At 35.7% G+C, this 25,103-nt stretch overlaps 1 protein-coding gene across 2 annotated transcripts in view; it reads left to right on the forward strand.

Moving 5' to 3' along the window:
• The window catches only part of LOC126808473 (uncharacterized), a 230,454-nt gene that overhangs the window by 158,242 nt on the left and 47,109 nt on the right, over window positions 1-25,103 (forward strand). For both annotated transcript variants that reach the window (XM_050533193.2, XM_050533194.1), the window contains one exon: window positions 1,612-1,650. In XM_050533193.2, coding sequence (XP_050389150.1) covers window positions 1,612-1,650 — 39 coding nt within the window. The remainder of the gene's footprint in view (window positions 1-1,611; window positions 1,651-25,103) is intronic.

A 25,103-nucleotide genomic window follows, 5' to 3' on the forward strand; every position in this document is an offset into this window, starting at 1 on the left:
GAGAACTCAGTATAAAATAGTAGATATTTTCTTAAAATACCTGATAACGGTCATGGGTTTCATTTTAGGCAAAGTATCGATACCAAGGGTACAGGTAATAGCATTACCTGGCTTCTAGTTTTTGCGTAAATTTTCCCACGGGAGAACACATGGACACCCCCGCTGTGCGCTTTGTACCAAGGGCACAGGTAATAGCATTACCTGGCTTATAGTTTTTCAAAATTTTCCCAGGGGAGGCCACCTGGACACCCCAACTGTGCGCTTTGTACCTTTGGCACTCGTAGCATCCGGCATCACCTGTGTACCCCTGTCTATTCATGGTCTATGGATCCACCCTTTATTACACTTACCAGGGGGGCAGGATGGCCGATTGATTAACACGTGCGTGCTGTATCATAAAGCCTGTCATTGAGTCAATTGGCGTGGTTTCGATTCCCTAGTTGTACGTGACAAGGAGTAGGGTTGCCTGTCCAACCTCGTGGGTTTCTCCCGGTCTTCCGGTTTCTTCCCACTGCTAAAGACGCCTACGCGCAAACGAATTATTGAAATAAAATTGAAACATATGTTAGTCTCAAAATGACCTATTTTGTGTCGAGTGGACTTTAAACCTCATTTCTCTCTCTCTTTCTCTCTCTCTCTCTCTCTCTCTCTCTCTCTCTCACTAACCAAGAGATCCAGGAGTCGATCCCTGTGCTAGCCGAACTAGTTCCTCATGATTTTCCAACTTGCTTCCCCTTGTCAGGGTGTAAGATGGATGACCATGCAAGGAGAATCATCAAATCATGAGGATGAAACTTTAAAGATCTCCTGAGAGAAATTGAAATAAGAGCAGACCATAATGCTGCTGTCAGGTAAAAATTTCCCTCATAGCACACTGCATATATTTCATCTGTCTGTCTTCAATAGCCCAGTTGGTGCAAAAAAGTAAGATGTTAAAGCCAGCATTTCATTTAATTTTATTTCATTTCAAGTCCACTTAGATTACATATTAGAGTATCTTTAATATTAATTACAATGGTATCTTTAATATTAATTACAATGGTATCTTTGATGTTACAATGGTATCTTTAATATTAATTACAATGATATCTTTAATATTAATTACAATGATATCTTTTATATTAGTTACAATGATACTGTTAATATAGATTACAATGGTACTTTAATAATGATTAAAACTGTATCTTTAATATAGATTACAACAGTGTCTTTGATATTAATTACAACAATATCTTTTATATTAATTACAATGGTATCTTTAATATTATTATAACAGTGTCTTTAATATTAATTATAATGGTATCTTCAATGTTAATTACAACGATATCTTTAATATTAATTACAATGGTATCTTTATTATTAATTACAATGGTATCTTCAATATTAATTAATACAGTGTCTTTAATATTAATTACAATGGTGTCTTTAATATTAATTACAACAGTATCTTTAATATAGATTACAATGTATCTTAAATATAGATTACAATGTATCTTTGTAATATTAATTATATTTTTAATATTTACTACAATGGTATCTTTTATATTAATTATAACAGTATCTTTAATATTAATTACAACGGTATCTTTAATATATTTGTTTATATTTCAGGAACTAAAAGAAGTCAGCGAGACACTGACATCATTCAAGGTAAAAACATGTTTCTTTTATCTGAAAAACACATTATGTGTATGACACCTTCCTTAATTATACCATGATTATTTATATTACATCACAAACATCTGATAGCCGACGCCATCTTTTTTATAATTTTATGCGTCTGTTAAGATATTTATTCATTGATGTCATTGGCCAGGTTTAAAAGCGGATGGTTATTGGTTTGGAGAGTATTACCATCATGCTGACTTGCTAATGATTTATTTGTTATCACATCAGCTAGTGAAATTGTTTATTCGCTAGGTAAGATTGACTACCTATGCCCCTCGCGTGTCAATATTTAGGCAACTATAAGTAGGTGATAAATGTTTCCTGTTAGCCGAGAGGAGAACTTTTAGATCTCAAAACATCGACAAATTAGCTACATTTACCTATTCTTTATAGAGTTTGTACGGGATAACCTCACAACTGTTCTTGTGAAAAAATCTAGGTATTTCAACTTCAAATTTACAGCATCTGGATGGATGTCACTGATTACAATTTTAAAGTAGCTAAGTCTCTAACTCAATATCATCCAAAGTCTTCAACATTGAAAACACGATTTTAATTGTCAATTTAAGTCAACATTGATGTTATGATCTTTCCGGGAAAAGATGGACTTCTGATATCCAATATTTAAGACAAAATAATCATTTTACCATTAGTACAAGAATCGTATACCATAATGTGTTTCAACGCCATTTGTAAACCTCATGGGTTTTCTCTGGGTACTCTGGTTTCCTCCCACTGCTAAAGACTCCTACGTACAAGCGAATTAATGAAAATAAATCGAACATTATGTTTGTCCCAAAATGACCTAGTTTGTGTCAAGTGGACGTTAAACTCCATTTTTCTGTCTCCCTATTGGAGATTTATAGAGAGAGAGAGAGAAATGGGGTTAAACGTCCACTCGACACAAACTAGGTCATTTCGAGACTAACGCATGGTTCAATTTTATTTCAATAATTCGCTTGCGCGTAGGGGTCTTTAGCAGTGGGAGGAAACCGGAGGACCCGGAGAAAACCCACGAGGTTGGACAGGCGACCCTACTCCTTGTCACGTACAACTGGGGAATCGAAACCCCCGCCAGTTGACTCAATGACAGACCGTATGATACAGCGCGCGCGTGCTAACCATTCGGCCACCGAACCCCCCGGAGATTTATAGATGATAGAATAGTTTATATAAGTGTCAAAGTAAATTCATCTTATCTCAGACCATATTGGTCAATATTTTCCAAATACTGATTGGTTGGTATTTAATGTAAAACTATCATCGTGTCGTGTGCTATACTTTGAGTTATAATAGGGTAACCAACTAATCTATTCCATTTTTAGCGTTTCCTACATGGTTTCCCCTTGTCAGTGGTGCAGCTGTCTAGTCGTTTAGATGTGACGAAAACCGAGGTCCCATGTATATATTGGCATACATGTAAAAGATCCCTTGGCAGTTGGAATTCGATATAAAAGTAAGCTGTAGTGCTGCTGTCTGGGCAAAATTTCCCTCATAGCACACTGTATGGCATATGCCTGTCTTCATTAGCCCAGTTCGGAGCAGAACAGTAGGACGTTAAACCCCATTTCATTTCATTTCCATTTTTAGCGTATGCGGTTTATATTAATGAATTCCATCTTCCTGCTGCCTTATACAGGTTTCTGTGTAATTGTTTCCATGCTTAATTTAAAATTGTGAAAAGTATAAAAAAATAACTTCATGACATTGAAAATAAAAAGGTGTATATTTTATTTAAAATTAAATATTAACAGTTTACAAAACTTTCATATTATCACAGTAATGGTTCTCATTTTTGTTAATTCATCCAATAAAAATGTAAATATGAAAATGAAGCTAATTCAATACTTAATACAAAAACATCTAGCATCAAATTTTGGCTTGTGAAATCTGAAATAAATTGAATAAGTGGAAAACTGTCATAAAGGATCTAATGAGGTATTAGAAATTATATCTGTCAAATTAGAGGGGGGTTGGATGGCCGAATGGTTAGCGTGTGCACGTTGTATCATAAGGTCTATCATTGAGTTACTAGGGTGGTTTCGATTCTCCGGTTGTACGTGACAAGAAGTAGGGTCGCCTGTCCAACAAGCGCATTATTGAAATAATATTAAACATTATGGTAGTCGCGAAATGACCTAGTTTGTGTTGAGTGGAAAAACAATTGAGTACACATAACAGCAGATGAACATATATATATTTATAGACCTAATTAAAGCATTGATCGTAATTTAGACATAATTGCACGGAGAAATGTGTCATAAGAAATACACAAAAAAGCATGAAAACAAGAGGTTGCAGTGATGATCAATGTTTTAATTAGCGTGATGTTTTCACAATTTTAAATTGAATGTAAACAAAATGTTGAAATAGTGAAATAGAATTATCGTATAATGACATGAGTCGGATTTAAACAGCTGTTTGTTAAAATTCTTACTGGAATAAATATACCACGATACAGGTATTATTTTACACACCTGAGTAAAACTCGTTAGGTATATATTGTACCAACAGGTGTAAATTAAAGGTGGCAACTCATGGTTTAACCATACAAATACAAAACTGAACAATAAAACAAAATGTTAACTTACATGTATTTCAGCAACCAAACTAATTGAGGAGTGGCATCGGATTTTCTCGAAATATTGCTTTATTCCATTATTTCAAAAAATTACGGCCAAGAAAGTTCATCAGGATTTTCTGACGTGGTTTCCCCTTGTCAGTGGTGCTGGATGGAGGGCCTGACAAGGACAGCTGTCTAGTCATTTGGATGGGATGAAAACCCATGGTCCTGTGTACACATTGGCGTGCACATAAAAGATCCTTTGGCAGTTGGAATTCGATATAAGAGTAGGCGATAGTGCCGCTGCCCGGGCAAAATTTCCCTCATAGAACTCTGTATGGCGTATACCCGTCTTCATTAGCCCAGTTGGAGTAGATCAATAGGACGTTAAACATTTCTTTTCATTTAATTTCAAGAAACTACATATTTTTTGACGTATAGATCTAAATTAAAGAGATATTGAAGGTAAGGGGTTGAGTGGCGTGTGATATAGATCATATGGTCTGTCATTGAATAAAGTGGCTTGGTGTTGATTCCATACTTAAGTTTTCTGTGGGTCTGTCAATATCCACTGATACACTAACTCAAGTGAATTATTAAAAAAAATTGAACCAAAGTTTGTGTTGAGCTTACGTTAAAACTTCATTTTGCTCTCCTGTCGGGTATCATCCTTGGTGTACGTGAACTGGACGGGGGGAAATAAAGTCGTATCTTTACAGCTTCAAAAAACCCGGTGAATCATTAAGTTTTCTGATGATACCCAACACAAGAACTGGACGGGGGAAAATAAAGCCGTATCTTTACAGCTTCAAAAAAGGTGAATCGTTAAGTTTTCTCATGATACTCAACACAAGAACTGATCGGGTGAAAATAAAGTCGTATCTTTACAGCTTCAAAAAAACGGTTAATCGTTAAGTTTTCTGATGATACCCAACACAAGATGTAGAGCTATTTTATCTGTAAGATCTATTTTCATCATTTACAACGCTGTCATATACATGCATGTATGTTTATTCACACATTATTATTGTTGATGATGAGCTTATACAATATTTTTATCACTTAAATTTGTGCACCTTGTCTGTGCAGAACTAGCTCATCAACATTTCACATGTGTTGGAAGGTAAATCACACGACTAATTTTAGGACGTAAATAGTTTTAAATACTGTTAGAATGATTTGCTTGCCAAGTTGCCAATATCTCAATTCATTTACATGTACTTCGGTTTTATTTATGTATGTCTGTTTGTGAACAGACTTTATTTAACGTCCGCTTGCAAAATGAAGCAATATTGCATAAAGGTCTGGCGTGGTTTCAATTCCACGGTTGTACATGACAAGGAGTAGGGTCTTTTCGTCTGTTCATCAAAGTGGGTTTCTTCAGGTCCTCCGGTTTCCACCCACTGCTAAAGAACCCTTCGCACAAGGGAATTATTGAAATAAAATTGAACCATATGTTAGTCCTGAAATGGTCTAGTTTGTGTCAAGTGGAGTTATACTCCCACACTTGTACATGACAAGGAGTAGGGCCACCTGTCCAATTTCGTGGGTTTTCTCCAGTTTCCTCCCACTACTAAAGTCCCCTAAATTTGAACCATATATTAATCCCGAAATGGCCTAGTTTGTGTCGAGTAGACATTAAACTCACTCTCTCTCTCTCTCTCTCTCAGTTTGATATAAATTGATTAAGCACTCTGATTGCAGTATGAACTTGAGGACGGCATGTACTTGAGGACGATCACGATTTTGAGACTACTGGTCACATAGCTGTCTGGAAAATGTAGCCATGCCAACATTTTCTCAAGAAAAAAGATTATAAGTTTAACATACATTATGCAAGAGCTAAATCTGCCTATTGCAGGTCTTTCTTTAGGCCTGAAATGTTTTCTAAATTATTAATTAGACATTAATTAACCTATCCAGACCATAATCAATTCTCCATGGCATCGGATTTTGCCGATATTAAATAGATTAGAACAGTTCAACCATATTTTGATTTAAGCTAAAAATGGAGGAGCGAGACTTAGCTTCAAACAACCAGTACGTCGGTGGTTGAAATTATTGCACACGTCTTGTCAAACTTTCAAATGCTAATATCTTCGCTCGCAATAGAGTAATTTGAATGAAGTTTTTCAAATTATTATTTTTACATTATCTATTTTCGAACTATTATAGCAAGAATGGCTAGCTCTTTATTTAAATCTTACATAATGTATCTTTAAAGGCTCAATACCACTTTTGTTGTAACTGAATAATATGTCCCAATCTTTATTCTAGTCAACAAATTGTACTATTTTACAATATTCTAATTAATTGATGATACAAATTTCATCTGAACACACCTAATTTAAACAATTTGAAAAAATTCAACTAAATGATTTGACAAGCCTAATGTAAACCTTTTCAAATGTGACTTGGATTTAAAAATATTTTCGAACCCTCTGGACAAGTAAAATAGGATGTAATGGATAATTTACACAACAGGTAGGACACATAAACATCTAATACTTAGAATAAGGCTATTATTTATTTTCTGGAGCTTTCAAGCCAGCAAGAGTGTTATTGTCCCTTTAAGTAAGGTTTTTCCACACTCGACCACAAATAAAGTGTTATACTTATATTATATAGACAAAGTGTTAAGAAAAAGTAAAATGGCAAAGATAACAAAAGGTGATTTCTTAAGAAAATTGGACACCTTGCAGACAATAATGTGTAAGAAGAAAAATGGATGAATAGACATTTTAACATGTATTACGTTTTGCAGATTAACATCGACAGTTCAGTAATTTAAAACAGTAATTAGTTTTGTTGAATGTGCAGTCAAATGGATGTATTTTTAATTTCTTGTCCGTAAAATCTTGTTCAAAGAGTGTGTGAATTCTTCGTTATTTTCATTACAGCACCTTAAAAAAAAAAAAGTCGGACGGGTTTGTGAAAATTTAATCAAAACTTGATTACTCCGAGACTCTCTAAACAAGTTGTGCAATTTTTTATTTTTTTTGAAAAAGATGATGCTTAAGATTTGGTCGATCAATAATTTTTTTTTCCGCAGGAACAACCAGCTCTAAAATGTCATGTTGAATAACTATATTTACATTTTTGACTACTGTTTTTTTTTAAATGTTGGCCTACAGCAAATATGTAATGCTATCAAAATCAAGACGGGAGGTTTGGATGGCCGAATGGTTAGCACGTGCGTACTGTATCATAAGGTCTGTCATTGAGTCAACTGGCATGGTTTTGATTCACCGGTTGTCTGCACAAGCGAATTATTCAAATAAAATTGAACCATGTTTTAGTCCTGAAATAACCTAGTTTTTGTGGAGTGAACGTTAAACCCCATCTCTCTCTCTCTCTCTGTCTCTCTCTCTCTCTCTCAAAATCAAGAAGTTTGTGTTGGTCTTTGCAAGTCAGCAATATAGACCATTTTTTGGTTGTATGAATTTTTGACTGTTTGAAAAAGTATATAATAAAAAAAAAAAAGTCTTAAAACTTCAATAAATCACGAAACAAGTCTTAGCAAGAAAAGATACTACTCTAAGGATAATAAAAAAACTAAACCTACTTGATTCTGAATTACAACACCTGGCCGGAACCAATAAAGCTATAATTCTTTTAAACTGGGTGTACCACCCACATAACCCAACGTTTTCTTATTAGCAAACATGGTATTATATTTCTGATATTTTATTTGACTTCAGTGAATTCAGGTAGATACATTGTTGACATTCACAGCCATTTGAGTATGTATATATTTAGAAACAAGTCTTCTCATGTTAGAAATACAAACAAGTAAGAATTATTACTGGGATGTTCCCAAATACAAACAGACACTTCATATACAGATTCTGTAAACCAGAATTTTTTCGGGCATTTCGTGTATTTCCCCCACCACATTCATCGGACCTGTACACCTGTGTGTATTGATTAGGTGTTTATTATGTATTGATTAGGTGTTGATTATGTATTGTATTGATTAAGTGTTGATTATGTATTGTATTGATTAAGTGTTGATTATGTATTGTATTGATTAAGAGTTAATTATGTATTCATTAGGAGTTAATTATGTATCGTATTGGTTACGTATTGTATTTATTAGGTGTTGATAAGGAGTTGATTAAGTGTTTATTATGTATTGATTACCGTATGTGTTGATTGTGTATTGATTAGGTGTTGATTGTGTATTGATTAGGTGTTGATTGTGTATTGATTGGGTGTTGAGGATGTATTGTATTAATTAGGTGTTGACATTGTATTGATTGTGTATTGCTTTTTAACAAGTAATAATAATGACAATTTATTTGATCAAAGTGTCACATATCAATTGAATATTTAGAGACTATACAGCATAACACAAATGATTCCTGGCCAACAAAGGCCTATGAGATACTACAGATATACCATTAGAACATCAGACAAGTGTACTTGCATTTGATACAACTACACAACTTGTACAGTTTCAGTTTTAAGTTAAAAAGAGTTTGTACTTTCTTTAAAGATAGATACAGATGTTTTTTAAACCTCATAAACATTCTCTACAAATATTAGGATGGAACATATCAAAACATGTAGTCTATCTTTATAGAACTATTTGAGCCGTGGTTATCAGTGTTAATATCAAAGAAAGTTGTAAATTTACAGCTATCAGGAACTTCAGTTAATATATGAAGCTGAGAAATTGTCTGGAGAGAGAAAATAAGAAAGTAGTAGAGACACCGTATGGTATCACCTGTTGGTATTAAAACATGGCCGCTGTAGATTGCCGTAGATACCATATAAAAGTGATAAAGTGTAAAAGGTGAAACACCTACAACAACAAAAAGTGTGAAAACAAGTATAACTTTACAAGGATTATACCTAGTAGCTTTGGCTTCTGAAATCCAAGTCCAATATGCTGTAGATTGCAGTAGATACCATATAAAAGTGATAAAGTGTCAAAGGGGAAACACCTACTACAACAAAAAGTGTTACTTTACAAGGATTATACCTAGTAGCTTTGGCTACCTTTTATGTTTTAACCTCCCATATACATTCAATTACTATAAGATATATTATACATCATTTTTCATTGAAATCCAAATTTGGCAGCCCCCAGTTCTTGGAATTCTTATACCAACCTGCTGTACTTACAGTACAGAATTATTTTGACACAATCTCGGAGCTAATTATACAGGTAATGCATAAATAAAAAACACATACATACAGGTAATAAACATATAAGATATAAATACATACAGGTAATACACATAATACAAATATACAGGTGATACACATATAAGGTATAAATACATACAGCTAATACACACAATACATATGTACAGGTAATACACATTTGATGAAATACACATACATACACATACATATATATTTGAATACACATACATGCAGGTAATAAACATATAAAATACACATTTGAAAATACATGTAAAATACCCATATAAAAGGGCTATACTATATACCGGAAAACACCATGTTATACTGAATACCAGAAAACACCGGAAAAACACTAAATACCGGTAAACACACTAAATACCGGAAACCACCCTAAATAGGTAATCAGGAGAAGGGCTATACTATAAACAGGAAACTAACCCTAACCCTTACCCAGGCACACAGCCGGTTGCCTATTTAGGGTGCCAGTCTCCAGGTTACCTATTTAGGGTATTTTCCGGTATTTAGTGTGTTTTCCGGTATTTAGTGTTTTTCCGGTGTTTTCCGGTATTCAGTATAAAATGGTGTTTTCCGGTGTTTTCCGGTTGTTTTCCGGTGTTTTCCGCATATAAAATAGACATACACACAAGTAATACAGACAATGCATAGCATACAGGTAATACCTTGATAAAATACACATAATATATAGATACAATACACATAGATACAATACACATACAGGTAATAGACCCACATAGATACAATAAACATACAGGTAGTAGGCCCACATAGATACAATACACATAGATACAATACACATACAGGTAATAGACCCACATAGATACAATACACATGATATAGATACAATACACATACAGGTGATAGGCCGAGGTGGATACAATACACATGCAGGTAATAGACCCACATACATACAATACACATACAGTTAATAGACCCACATAGAGACAATACACATAATATATAGATACAATACACATACAGGTGATAGGCCCACATAGATACAATACACATACAGGTAGTAGGCCCACATAGATACAATACACATACTTAAATAATACATTGATATAGTATGGATTAATACAATAATAGCCATAGATCAAATTTTAGATATACAAAACAATGAAATTATATCTACAATTACTTCCTGTCCGAGAATATCTGAAGAAAATTAGAATCTTTGTCGATCAAGATAGCTTCCTATTATAAAGTTCTGCTATTTCATTTCTTGTTTTTATGTGGGTTATTGCCTTTTAACAGGTCACCTTACAGTTGATATTGTCAGTGTTATCTATATTTAGCTGGATTAAATGTATAATTAAAATACGGTTTTGGGCTTGCAGATACAGATGTAGAGGTCTTATCTTTTCAGCATAAAACTATAAATCCTAAATTTCCCTAGAAACCAGCTATTTATCTTAATAATATAGCAGAGCATTAGAAGAATGAAAATAGAACTGATTTGTTCATTATTTGTGTAATACAGGTATCAAATATTTGTTTTAGATTAGGAATTATCAGGTTATTAGAGTAATATTCAATATTACATGATTCTTTGCTCATTTGGCGGGGGTTGGATGACTGAATGGTTAACGCGTTGTATCATATAGTTTGTCCCTGAGTCAACTGGCGTGGATTTGATTCCCCGGTTGTACATGACGAGGAGTAGGGTCACCTGTCCAAACTTGTGGGTTTTCTTTGGGTCCTCTGGTTTCCTCCCACTGCTAAAGACCCCTACACACACGCAAATTATTTAAATAAAATTGAACCATTTGTTAGTCCTGAAATGACCTAGTTTGTGTCGAATGGAGGTTAAACCCTTATTGGGTAAAGTTTCATTGTTCATTTGTCAAAACATCTAATTACAATTCAATTTAATTTATTCAGTTCAGTTCAGTTCAGAAAAATAATAATTTTATACTGAAGTATACATACATTGAGCAAACGTACAAAACTAAAAAAAAAGAAGATAACCAGGTATAAAATGTTGAAGTAATACAGTGATAATATTGACTAGTGAGATAGTGAGAGAGAGAGAGAGAGAGAGAGAGAGAGAGAGAGAGAGAGGGTTTAAGTCCACTCTACACAAACTAGGTCATTTCGGGACTAGCATATGGTTTAATTATACATCAATAATTCGTTTGCACGTAGGGGTCTTTAGCAGTAGGGGGAAACCGGAGCACCCAGAGAAAACCCACCGGGTTAGACAGACGACCTTTCTTCTTGTCATGTACAACCGGGGAATCGAAACCACGGCAGTTGACTCAATGACAGACCTTATGATACAGCGCGCACATGCTAACCATTTGGCCATCCAACTCCCTTAATTAGAAAGTAAAGGTATAGACAGACACTAATGGCAATGATTGGATAGGAAATTGAGTTGTTATGTTTCCTTCACAATAGCTTTATGACGATCATTATGTTTATTTCAAATTATATTATTCTTTCTATAATAGGGAGAATTAAGACATGGAAGTAATGGAATTTCATGTACTCTATTAACTTTTATATTCTCTACCAGACACTTCATAACTAAAACAACGATAATATAACTATAAAGTCACTTTAAAACCAGAATTTCCAAATGAATGGCTTCATTATTGTATTTTGAGTTTTTGTGTGTGGAGGGACATAAGTTGATTATTTTTAATTTTGTTTAAAACCAAAATTTCCGAATGAATGGCGTCATTATTGTATTTGGTTTGTGCATGATATTTGAAGTTGCACCATCATCTAAGTTTCCCACGTTTTAACCACACTCATAATCCAGGTACTAAATTGGAGCTTGGATGGGATTCACTTAACCTGTTTATCAAATATTTATAAATTTGTTACCTGTGTAAGTCCTATGTGTATTTATTCTAGGTACTGTCAGGTAGGTGATACATATGTTAAGACAATACACAAAACGAATTAACATGGCTTTGTAGGAGGAGATCCCAACGTTTGGGTGAAACGGTTTTGCTAGATGTGGGTGGTATTTTGTCGAACTGATAAATTAAATCTTTTTCGTCAGTGAAAGTTAGTGCATTTGTTTGAACATTGTCATAGTGAACCCTTTCGTTCTGTAGATATAAACATGCAAATTGTAAGAGGGTTTAACATCCACTTGACACAAACAAGATCATTTCAGGACTATCATATGGTTGAATTTTATTTCAATAATTCCCTTGCGCTTAGGGGACTTTAGCAGTGGGAGAAAACCGGAGGACCCAGAAAAAACCCACAAGGTTGGACAGGCGACCCTATTCCTTGTCACGTACAACCGGGGAATCACTACTATTCAAACTGACAGTCGATTCCCAGGTTGTATGTGACAAGGAATAGGGTCGCCTGTCAAACCTCATGGGTTTTCCCAGGGTCCTCCAGTTTCCTCCCACTGCTAAAGACCCCTACGTGCAAGCGAATTATTGAAATAAAATTGAAACATTTGTTAGTCTCGAAATGACCTAGTTTGTGTCGAGTGGACGTTCAACCCCATATCTCTCACTCTTATAGCCTTTTCATGGAATCACTGTTATTCAAACTGGAAGTCATTAAGATCAAATCCATTATGACTGATGGCAGGGTTATCTTACTTCAGGAAATGATCTCATTAAAATATATTAATCCCAGTTCTCTCGTAGACAAAAAAAACTCCGACTTATTCCATGTTTGTTGTAGGAATCTGATTGCCGTTTATCTAACGGCATGCGGAAGTTGTTAATAAATGGTTGATTGAGTGCAGATAAATAATTAGACAAGTCTTAGATAATAAAAGCTGTACAAACATGCACTAGTAATTTACAAAATGAAATGAAATGAAATGGGGTTTAACGTTCTACTGTTCTGCTCCGAACTGGGCTAATGAAGACGGGCATATGCCATACAGTGTGATATGAGTGAACTTTTGCCCGGACAGTGGTACTATGGCCTACTCATATATCGAATTCCAACTGTCAAGGGATCTTTTACGTGCACGCCAATGTATACATAGGTCCTCGTTTTTTTGTCCCATCCAAATCACTAGACAGCTGTCCTTGCCAAGGATCCCTTGGCAGTTGGAATTCGATGTAAGAGTAGACCGTAGCATGGCTGTCAGGGTAAATTTTCCCTCATAGCTCACTGTATGATCTATGTCCGTCTTCATTTGCCCAGTCGTGGCAGAACAGTTGGATGTTAAACCCCATTTCATTAACCCGGTCAGTGCAGAAAAGTAAACATTAAACCCATTTCATTTCATTTGTTTTAAATCTCAGATGAAGTATTATTTACTTGAAATTCAAATAAAGCACGCCAATCCGATTAAAATACAGATCTATATTTCCTTTTGTTTTTTTATACTTTCAATGGCCTACACTACATGAAGATCTGACTGGTTGTTTTGGGAGGTCGCGTCAGAATTCATATGAGCAGCTTTTGACCCTATGACGTCAGACATTTGCTTGACCAATCAGCCAAAAGCTTGCCGTAACGGACCGTTTCATTGGCTAATCTCTCACATCATCCAGAACACGTCAATGATAACAACTCCTAGTGTAGTAAAACAAAATTTTGAACTATAAAAAATGACACGAAATAGGATCTGTGTTTTAATCAGATTGAATTAGGCACAAGTGTAAATTTCTGTGTTCGTTAACATTGAAATTCATGTATATAAACTTGGAAAGAGTATAAAAAAGCAGAAAGACTATCATAATTGAATCTTAACACTGAAAGCAACATCTATGATAGATTTTCTTATTTGTTTATTAGGTGATTCAACTCTGAGTAGTTAATTCCGTGTTATGGAAGATAAAATCAAATCTTCTTTATGTTGGTTCCTGCTTATCTATACTTGACATTGTTATACGTTTTTTTTTCTTACCGCATTGATTGATACTCGATTTATTTATACTAGAGCAATCTTTTATTCTGGGCCCGTGTAATTTGGGAGTCATTGTGTAAGCTCAAATAGTTCGGAGTTTAGAGATACTCTCGATTGACACTCGAGTTCTAACATTTGGGTGGAGAGATTTCCAATATCATAAACCTTTATAGCATCATTAAATAGCCTTCATTCAGGCCTCTATAAAGTAGCTTTTCAATACTTGAAGCAGATTACTTCTCGCTGAGATTCCTGGATAGGGAAATTTCGTTCATTTGAAGATAACGCTTCTTTCCCCTCCATTCGTCATATTTGCCGTTGCTGCAGAACATTGATATTTGCTTCAAGGTTTGTAAAGCTTCTTAAAGCTTCATTGACAATCAATAGAGAATGGAGACTATTTTCTGTGTCAATATCCTGCTTTACTCACACATTATAAGAATTATTGTTAAAAATGTTTGGCAATATTCAAGCTAATAAATTGGAAACTTGTGACTTGAGTAAATGATTTTTGTCATCCTAAAAACTCATCTCATTTTCCTTAAACCCGCTTAAAATCATTCTCTTAATGCAAACATTCTAAAAATCGTGGGCTTGAAATTGCTTTAAAAAGACTTTAAAAAAATGTGCTCTTAGTTGAGTGCTAGACTTCCGAGTAAACTAAAACTAAAAAACAGAATTTATATGGAAAACAATCACTGGTTTACACACATATAGCACGACATTTCGAAAAATATGAATATTATGATATATAATAGTATTTGAGTCGATTACTTATTGTTTGAATACCCAGTGCTGTAGCTGGTAATCAGATACTTTTATTGCTGCCACTTCCTCCCATGATCCTCTATTCTTGGTGCCAATCATTCGGACATTCCTCCTGCCTACGGTCGACATATGTTGCTAAAGCCACTTGTATAGTACATGTACTAATCAGTTTACTGACTCTAAAATTTTAACACAGAGTTATATACCCGTAATGCCGTATTAGAATACTTGTCGAAACGTCATGCTATATGTGTATAAACCAGTGATTGTATTCCATATAAATTGTGTTGTGTTGTTTTTTTTTAATGTGCTCAATCACTAAATGCCACTCAAGTATTACAACTCTTGAATTATTTAAAAAAATTTATTTTCATCCAAATGACTGGGTACCGTTTTGGGTTTATGTCAGAGACAATTTTTATCTATTTAACTCAACCGTTTTCTGTGCCACCAATGAGTAATTACATAATCGTTACCATGTTCAATGATCTGTGTAAATCCAAGCACAGCTGGAGAAATTCCCCTCAGATCTTACTATTTTTTATTTACTAAATCTTTATACCTATCTTTAGATAAAGCATTAGATAGCTTTTAACTTTTGTATGTCATGTTTGAGTCTGGCCACACTGGTATTCATCCAGTCTGATTGAATTACAGATCTATATTTCGTTTCGTTTTTTTATACTTTCAATGGCCTGCCCTACATGAAGATCTGACCAGTTATAGTGGGAGTTCATGTCAGGGGTCAAATGAGTGGCTTTTGACCCTATGACATCAGATATTGATTAATCATTCAGCGTTGACGTTACTAGTGGTTTACCCACAGTTCCGTATATCAAAAGGCCAGGAACTCGCTGTAACAGACCGTTTCATTGGCTATTCCCTCATATCCTTCAGAATACTTCAATGGTAACTCTTCCAGAACCTAGTGTAGTACAAGCAAGTAAAACGAAATTTTTAACTATCCAAAAACAAAACGAAATAGGATCTGTGTTTTAATCAGATTGGTATTCATCCATTGTTATACAAGTTTCTTGTAAATGTTGAGGGGGTCACGGTGGCTAAGCAGGTAAGACATTGACTCGCTAACCTGGAGTTCGGGTGTTAGATCCCTGCATTGCCCGAGGAAGTTCATCAGGATTTTCCAGAGTGGTTCTGCCTTGTCAGTGGTGCAGGACGGAAGGACTGGATTGGTGTGCAAATAAAAGATCCCTGGGCAGTTGGAATTTGTTATAAGAGTAGGCTGTAGTGCCGCTGCCTGGGCAAAATTTCCCTCATAGCAAACTGTATGGCGTATGCCCGTCTTTATTAGCCCAGTCGAAGCAGAACAGTAGGATGTTAAACTCTATTTCATTTCATTTTTAAACTTTGGTGGAATGTAACAATAAATCTAATTTGTGAAACAGAGAAAAAAACAGGGTTTAACATCCACTTCATGTAACTAGATCAATTTGTGAGAGAGAGAGAGAGAGAGAGAGAGAGAGAGAAATGGGGTTTAACGTCCACTCGACACAAACTAGGTCATTTCGGGACTAACATAAGGTTTAATTTTATTTCAATAATTCGCTTGCGCGTCGGGGTCTTTAGCAGTAAGAGGAAACCGGAGGACCCGGAGAAAACCCACGAGGTTGGACAGGCGACCCTACTCCTTGTCACGTACAACCGGGGATTCGAAACCATGCCAGTCGACTCAATGACAGACCTTATGATACAGTGCGCGCACGCTAACCATTCAGCCATCCAACCCCCCCAGATCAATTTGTGACTTGGGATTGTTTTATTAGATTATTTTGATAGAATGAAGAGTTCTTATGCCGTGGAATCGGGATGAAACTAGGAAAGCTATCTGGTTGTGTAAAAAATCCAAAAGTGTAAGTGTATGTGCACTGTGGCTGGTTTCTACAAGGGTGGATCTCTTTGGGGACACACCCGGTGCAACTTAACCCCTCCATCTGGACTTCTGACTGAAAACCCCAATAAAATTCATTATTGTAGAACCAGATAATTGTACCAGATCACTGGAAATGGGATTTCCGGGCTTCTGGTTTTCGAAATTTTTCAGGAGAATGCACCTGTTTTGCTCATCGGTGCATGTGCACCTGCCCCTATCCATGGTTTCTGGATCTGTCCTTGTTCTGTATCGAAGGAGTGACGTATCGATAGAAGGCACCACTTTTGGCCTAAAGTATGGCTAAATCTATTTGTTAAGGCCAGCTCAATTTTTGTCAAGGTCGCTGAGATATTAATAAGGTTAGGGCACGTGATTGTTGGTGAGATGGTAGGTTAGGTTAAGCAATGGGGCTAGGTCCAGGGATGAGCCATTATTTTTCTGTCATGACAGTAAAACGACATAAGACCTGACACAAACACTGTTTACTGTCTGAAAGTATGTTTGATGTCTATTGCAGTGAGTGACACAAACTCTCAACGACATGGCTCCCAACAGTGTCATAGTAAAGTCCTTCAGTACTATATATAGGGTGGCCAGGCCAAATACAATCAGAAGACCCAATATCAGCATTATAGAGACGCTACAACATATTTATACTCATACTCCTCGCAGTGTTTCATTTGATTAGATCTAATCCCACTAAACACTGCTTTAATGGAAGCAAATTTCTGTTCCAAATTATGACTGGTCAATAGTCCGATTAACAACCAATAGCTAACTGTGTAACAATTTCATTAGGCTTTAAACAAAGCTCCAAATTGGACCAAATATGTTAACATAATGTTACGTCATGACTCACGATTTTATTATGCCCAATTAACCAGTGCAGAATTTTGCAGAAAAACTAATTGTGTGACAAACGAGGCTATCAACACATATACAATGTAAACATTACTGTTTGAAGACAAACAAGACTTTCACTGTTTTTAATACCTTAAATCACTGACCAAAGTTTTAGAGAAGGCCCCAGATTAAACGAAGGGTGGGGGGGGTGGATGGCTGAATTGTTAGCACGTGAGCGCTGTATCATAAAGCCTGTCATTGAGTCAACTGGCGTGGTTTTGAATCCCCGGTTGTACATGACAAGGAGTAGGGTCACCTGTCCAACCTCGTGGGTTTTCTCCGGGTGCTCCGATTTCCTCCCACTGCAAGCTAATTATTGAAATAAAATTAAACCATATGTTAGTCCTGAAATGACCTAGTTTGTGTCGAGTGGACGTTAAACCCCACTTCTCTCTCAAGGGCTCTCATGTTGCTGTACTTGGGATAGATTTGATTGAACGGGAAGAATAGACACATTCCCTCAAAAGCTCAAATATCAGAAGCCAATCCAGCAATGGGCAGAGAGGGATTTCTCCAGGCCATTGCTTCAGGAATATGATTTATACTGTGCATTTGGTATCAGAAGTGGAATATATTGTGTTGTTGATTGATGTAGATTGTTTGAATTATTTATTTGTTAAATCCCTGTATATAATCCTCATGAATATTATGATTAATCTGATATTAAGACTTGGACCAATAGATTATTACGTGTTAAGAGATTAGACTCAAGCTGCGAGATAAAGCCTTACTAAGTGTGATATACGTAATTAATATTATTCTAGAAAACTGCACAGGAAACGTATTAGTTAACAACTATTTATCTGTTTAAGTTCGCCCCATGCATGTGTCCATTAATGAATTATTGAATTTGAGCCATTTATTGTCTCTGATAAGGAGTAATTGTGCATTCCAAATCTTCTAAGATATGAGAATCCATTATTCTCGAGCATGGGTATTAAGGGGATTTGTAAACTAGCTCTGTGCATTATGGAGCTTAGAAACTGAAATAGCCATCGGCAATGAAATGTATGGCGACATCACATAATAAGTTAGATTGATTCTAGGGTTTTCGGTTCAGTGATATTTGCCAATCTGGACTGACTGGTTGTGAAACTGAATGGCTGGAAAACTATATGCCATGAAAGACACAATAAATACTACTAGATTTATAGTCTCTATCATCCAGTAAAATATTCTAAGAATATTAGTCTGGATGCGTTGTCAACATTTGAGAATAATAGGTCATTGGCTAGATTATCCAGTCTTTTACATTATCATGAACAATGTCTAAGGGGAGTAACTAGTCCTAAAACAAGATTTCAATGCCCATGAAATTAATTTAAGAATGCCATATTAAAAAATCCATTTGATAGCATTGCCATTTCAATATCCAATACTCTTTCAAAAATTTATTGTAAAATTTCTCTCTTCATGGGCCATGTCTATGTTTTTTAATAATCCTAATTTGTCATGATTCCTGAATTATGTGATTTATTTTAGGAAGGGGTGCAACTCTTACTTGACTTGGCAAAATAATACTGGATAGGCAATAGAACTTTTCGTCAAATATTGACAACGGTCCCAGACCCTCCGTACATTGAAGACTAGGAGGATCTGGGTGACCGAGACTACTAGATTTATGATATTTATAAGTAAAAATATATATTTAAAATCAGGGGATATTGCTAAAAATGATGTTGCTAGTCTGAGGTAAACAGAAAAGGTTCAAAACTGACGACTGGCAACATTTTAAACGAAAGCCATGAATTCATCAATGTTTTTATTATCTCAAAATTTGCCAAAAATTAGGGGGGTTGGATGGCTGAATGGTTAGCGTGCGCGTACTGTATCATAAAGTCTGTCATTGAGTCGACTGGCGTGCTTTCGAATCCCCGGTTGTACGTGACAAGGAGTAGGGTCGCCTGTCCAACCTCGTGGGTTTTCTCCGGGTCCTCCGGTTTCCTCCCACTGCTAAAGACCCCTACGCGCAAGCGAATTATTGAAATAAAATTAAACCATATGTTAGTCCTGAAATGACCTAGTTTGTGTCGAGTGGACGTTAAACCCCATTTCTCTCTCTCTCTCTCTTGCCAAAAATTCCTAAATTCTTTTGCCAAGGCTTTCATATATAGAACTCTTCAATGTGGTAAAATACTGTCACGTTTAAAGTGGATTGAAAGATGGAGAAGAAACAGAATCGAATACACACCTTGTATTAAAGGCTGGATGATTTGAAGAAAATTCCTAATTTCTTTTCCAATCATTTTACGTAATGCTACTTTCAATTTCTATCAGAGGTTACATCCAGACGTAGTGGTCTGATGAACAGAAATAAAGCAGACGTCTATAAATGATCGGAACTGATTATATTTGGCTTTTAGATGAGTATATCAATAGTCTGGTGAACATGGTATATAAAAATAAGGTTATATAATTACACATATCTACCTTGATCGACGTACAGGTCAATTATATGATTATGTAATTGATAAAAAATACTTTCTATGAATTAAGGGATTCCATTTAACAGACATTTTCAATTTAAGAAATGACGTCTGGCTTTGATCAAGTAATGACAAATAGATGTAAGGTTTGCCAAATAATTATGTGTTTGTCTTTTTTCGTACGGGGGTCATGGTGGATAAGTGGGTAAGTTGTGGCTCTCTAGCCTGGAGGTCGTGTGTTCGATCCCTGCATTGGCTGAGAAAGTTCATCCAGATTTTCCGGCATGGTTCCCCCTTGTCAGTGGTACAGGATGGAGGGCCTGACAAGGACAGCTGTCTAGTCGTTCGGATGGGACAGAAAACCGAGGCCCTGTGTACACATTGGTGTGCACGTAAAAGATCCTTTGACAGTTGGAATTCAATATAAGAGTAGGCCGTGGTGCCGCTGCCCGGGCAAAATTTCCCTCATAACACTCTGTATGGCGTATGCCCGTCTTCATTAGGATGTTAAACCCCATTTTATTTCATTTCATTTCATTTTTCGTACATAATAAAACAGTGCAGGTGCCAGGCTTTTCTAACAAGATGGTATTCAATTCTGGAGTAGGCCTATGGAACGCCACTAACAGAATAATTAAACTAACCTGATTTTGTGGGTTCTAACAAGATGTTGTTCAGTTTTGGAGTATAGAACACCACTAACAGAATAATTAAAGATACATATCTAAGATTTAGATAAAGAACTAGCCATTCTTGCTATAATAGTTCGAAAATAGATAATGTAAAATGAATAATTTGAAAATTTCATTCAAATTACTCGACTGTGAGCGAAGATATTAGCCTTTGAACGTTTGACAAGACGTGTGCAATAATTTCAACCACCGTACAGGTTTTTCGAAGCTAAGTCTCGCTCTTCCATATTTAGCTTATATCAAAATATCGCTGAACTGTTCTAATCTATTTAATTTAATATCGGAGAAATCTGATGCCATCAAGAGTTGATTATAGCCTGGATAAGTTAATGAATGTCTAATTAATAATTTAGAAAACATTTCAGGCCTAAAGAAAGACCTGCAATAGGCAGATTTACCTCTTGTATAATGCATGTTTAAACCAATGTGATTGTGTGGGTTGTAATTGTGAATATTCATTTAAACATACTGATAAGAATTTTTATCTCATTTAAATTATGATCATTGAAGTTACAGAATCAGAGAGAGAGAGAGAACTGGGGTTTAACGTCCACTCGACACAAACTAGGTCATTTCGGGACTAACATATGGTTTAATTTTATTTACATAATTCGCTTGCGCGTAGGGGTCTTTAGCAGTGGGAGGAAACCGGAGGACCCGGAGAAAACCAACGAGGTTGGACAGGCGACCCTACAACCGGGGATTCGAAACCACGGCAGTCGACTCAATGACAGACTGTATGATACAGCGCGCCCACGCTAACCATTCAGCCATCCAACCCCCCCTAACAGAATCAACCTGTCAATTATTTGGTCAGTATCTAAATCATATCGTGCAGACATTTTAAATTTGTTGGATAGGGCTGTTAAGTAAAAAAAACTCTCTTGTGTCATCTGATCGATGAAACCAATATGGATGTATAGATAAGCAAAATAATGAAATGAAATGAAATTGGGTTTAACATCCCACTGTTGTGCTCCAAATGGGCTAATGAAGATGGGCATACGCCATACAGTATGCTATAAGAGAAATTTTGCCCGGGCAGTGGTGCTATGGCCTACTTTTATATTGAATTCCAACTGCCAAGGAATCTTTTACATGCACGCCAATGTGTACACAATACCTAGGTTTTTCGTCCTATCTGAATGACTAGATAGGTGTCCTTGTCGGGCCCTCCGTCCTGCACCACTGACAAGTGGAAGTCACGTCGGAAAATCCAGATGAACTTTTCGGCTAATGCAGGATTTGAACACGCGACCTCCAGGCTAGCCAGCCAGCGTCTTACCCACAAAACCACTGCAAAATAATGATCTCATTATAGTGACATACAAAACTCTAGTCTGTAGTGCTTGAAAAAATAAAAATAAACTATAAAAAATCTTAACCTATTTTTTACTAGTATTTGTTCGAATATCTTCCAATGTATGTCATTTTCAGCAAGAATTATATTAAAACACAAGCTAAAGATAGGACATAATTAATGAAAATATTGTGTCTAGTATTTCCCCCTCAAGACAACAACTGAATTTGACAGACACAATTGGTTTCTTTAAATACAAAACCATATTTCACTGTGAAATTCAATTTCATGATCAGGTTTAATTGAATGATATTAAGCCTGAACGTCGTGTAGCCTTCAAGGCAACTTTCAATTCTCAGCTTGAACATTGTATTTATTTGTTTCCCTGAAGGTTTTAACAACTTCAGATCAATATAAACAGTGAATTTAATAAAAACCTCGGATTGTTTAAATGCTTTAAACGACAGGACATTCAGACAAGCGTGGACGGAGACAATACAAATGGCCCTTCGCATATCAACAAGTTTTAAGTAGTGGGCGCGTGTTCAATAATGAACAGCCATTGAAATTGTTGGTATTAAAGAGGCATATCATTTAATAATGAAAAGATTGATTGTGCATGCAGGTACACTGGTGCTTACTATTCATGTGCTTGAACCCTATCTGAACCGGTTATTCATAATCGCTGAACGGATATAATCAACTTAAACAGTTTTCATATCAGATGTTAATTCTGCACTTATTAATGACTATTTGTTGATTGGTTGTAATAAGACCGGAAATGGCCGAGACGAATATACAAGAACACCCATCTAAGTGCACGTCCAGGAAACCTCTAATATGTCTTATTATCCCCCAGCATGCGAGACTTCGATCGAGTTCTCGAGAATATTGTTTGTTCTTGTGGATGACACATATTTACAGATATGGCGTACTCGATGGTAATCATTTGATAAAACAAGAAAGGGAACAGAATATAATATCACAGCTTAATTCGACTGGCTTTACTTTTTGGTAATAGAATAAAGGCTTTTAACTAATCTGTGTTGGAGTGTGCTATTCCCTTTCGTCCATTTATAAAACTAGAGCAGTCTATGACTTATTTATAGGGAATATAAATGAGAATATAAATACCAGTTAAAAATAGAACGATGAAATTGGTCAGGAACCTAATAAATTCTACACAACAGTTGTTAAATGGTTTTTTATGTGTGACAGAAGATCAGTTTTTTAATTGGGAGGCGTTGAGAAATTCTCGGTTCCGCTGTAAATGTAAGATTAACAATTATATCTACTTCTCTTAAATAGTGATTTACGATCTCTTTATGTCACTGTTTAACGCTGCTCTGATATACTCTTAATTAGGTACTACTCATTTTCTATCGTTCATTCAAATACTCCCAGAAATAAAGTTTTTAATAATAGACCTGTATGTAAAATAATATTTCATGGGTTTATCTCTTCTTAGATTTATTTATTTACGTGGACAAAAAACATATCAAATGACCACCTCTTATATGTAGATAAAGTTAATCTATTGAAACACGGGGGTTGAATGGTTAATGTGTTCATGTAGAATCATAAGGCCTGTCATTTTGTCAACTGGCCTGGTTTTAATTCCCCGGTGACAAGGAGTAAGGTCGCCTGTCCAATCTGGTGGATTTTTTCTGGGTCTGCCGGTTTCCTTCCACTGCTAAAAGACCCCTACGCACAAGTGAATTATTGAAATAAAATTGAACCATATGTTAGTCCTGAAATGACCTAGTTTGTGTCAAGTGGTCCTTAAACCCCATCTCTCTCTCTCTCTCTCTCTCTCTCTCTCTCTCTCTCATTCAACATTCAAATACTCCCAGTGGCAATAAGTACGGGCTATTTTACTTCCAATAAAACTGGTGGACAACAGATAATGTAAATTAATTTGGAATAGGTCTGGCTAGTAATAGCTTTCAATGAAAGAAGTGACAGTGGTTAAAAGAAAAGACTTTGTATATGGTATTCTGGTCAGAATGTTAATCCATCCACTTCAAGTCCACTAGGTCATGTAATTATGATAACTACTTGGATGGCATCATGCTGAGTTTCAATCAAAAGTCAAGAAAGTGTGAAGGCGTTATGACAATGTATATATAATAATTTTTCTTTTTGTATATAGATTGGGTAATTATGAATTTTAAAACCAATATAATTATTATACGATATTTGAATTTTCAAAGGAACATAATTCTGGGGTGTCTTTTCACACATAAAGATCTGATAGTAGCAATTTATAAAGAGCTTAAACATCTTGGAACCTACTAATCCTTTAACATTTGATACATTCCGTAGAAAATTAGAATCGTATGCTTTTGAATAATAAACCCACGCAAGTCCGGGCTTCCCCTTTTGTCAGTGATGCATGACAGAGGGCCTGACAAGGACAGCTGTCTAGTCGTTCAGATGGGACGAAAAACCGAGGTCTCGTGTATAAATTGGCGTGCACATAAAAGGTCTGTAGTGCAAAATTTCCCTCACAGCGCATTGTGTTGACGTATGCCCGTCTTCATTAGCCCAGTTCGGAGCAGAACAGTAGGATGTTAAACCCCATTTCATTTCCTCTGTTCCATGTGCTACTATGCATAAATTATAATTCTGATATATGGGGAAATTTATCTCATAATTTGGACCCGAGATATTGTTGCCCTTAGTTATTTATCTTAAACTTTGCAGCATATTTCTGCTGAAAAAAAAAACCAAACATTATTGCAGGAGCAAGTTATCCATTAGAATATTGGTATTAACCAAACACATTTTCATATAAATCAATTTAACAAGTTCCAAAAATAAAGATTTCAATGTGCATTTATTTATTTTTTTTATCAAATGTGTCAACTACCG

Source organism: Patella vulgata, chromosome 1 (assembly GCF_932274485.2).
Source record: "Patella vulgata chromosome 1, xgPatVulg1.2, whole genome shotgun sequence".
Lineage (NCBI taxonomy): Eukaryota > Metazoa > Mollusca > Gastropoda > Patellidae > Patella > Patella vulgata.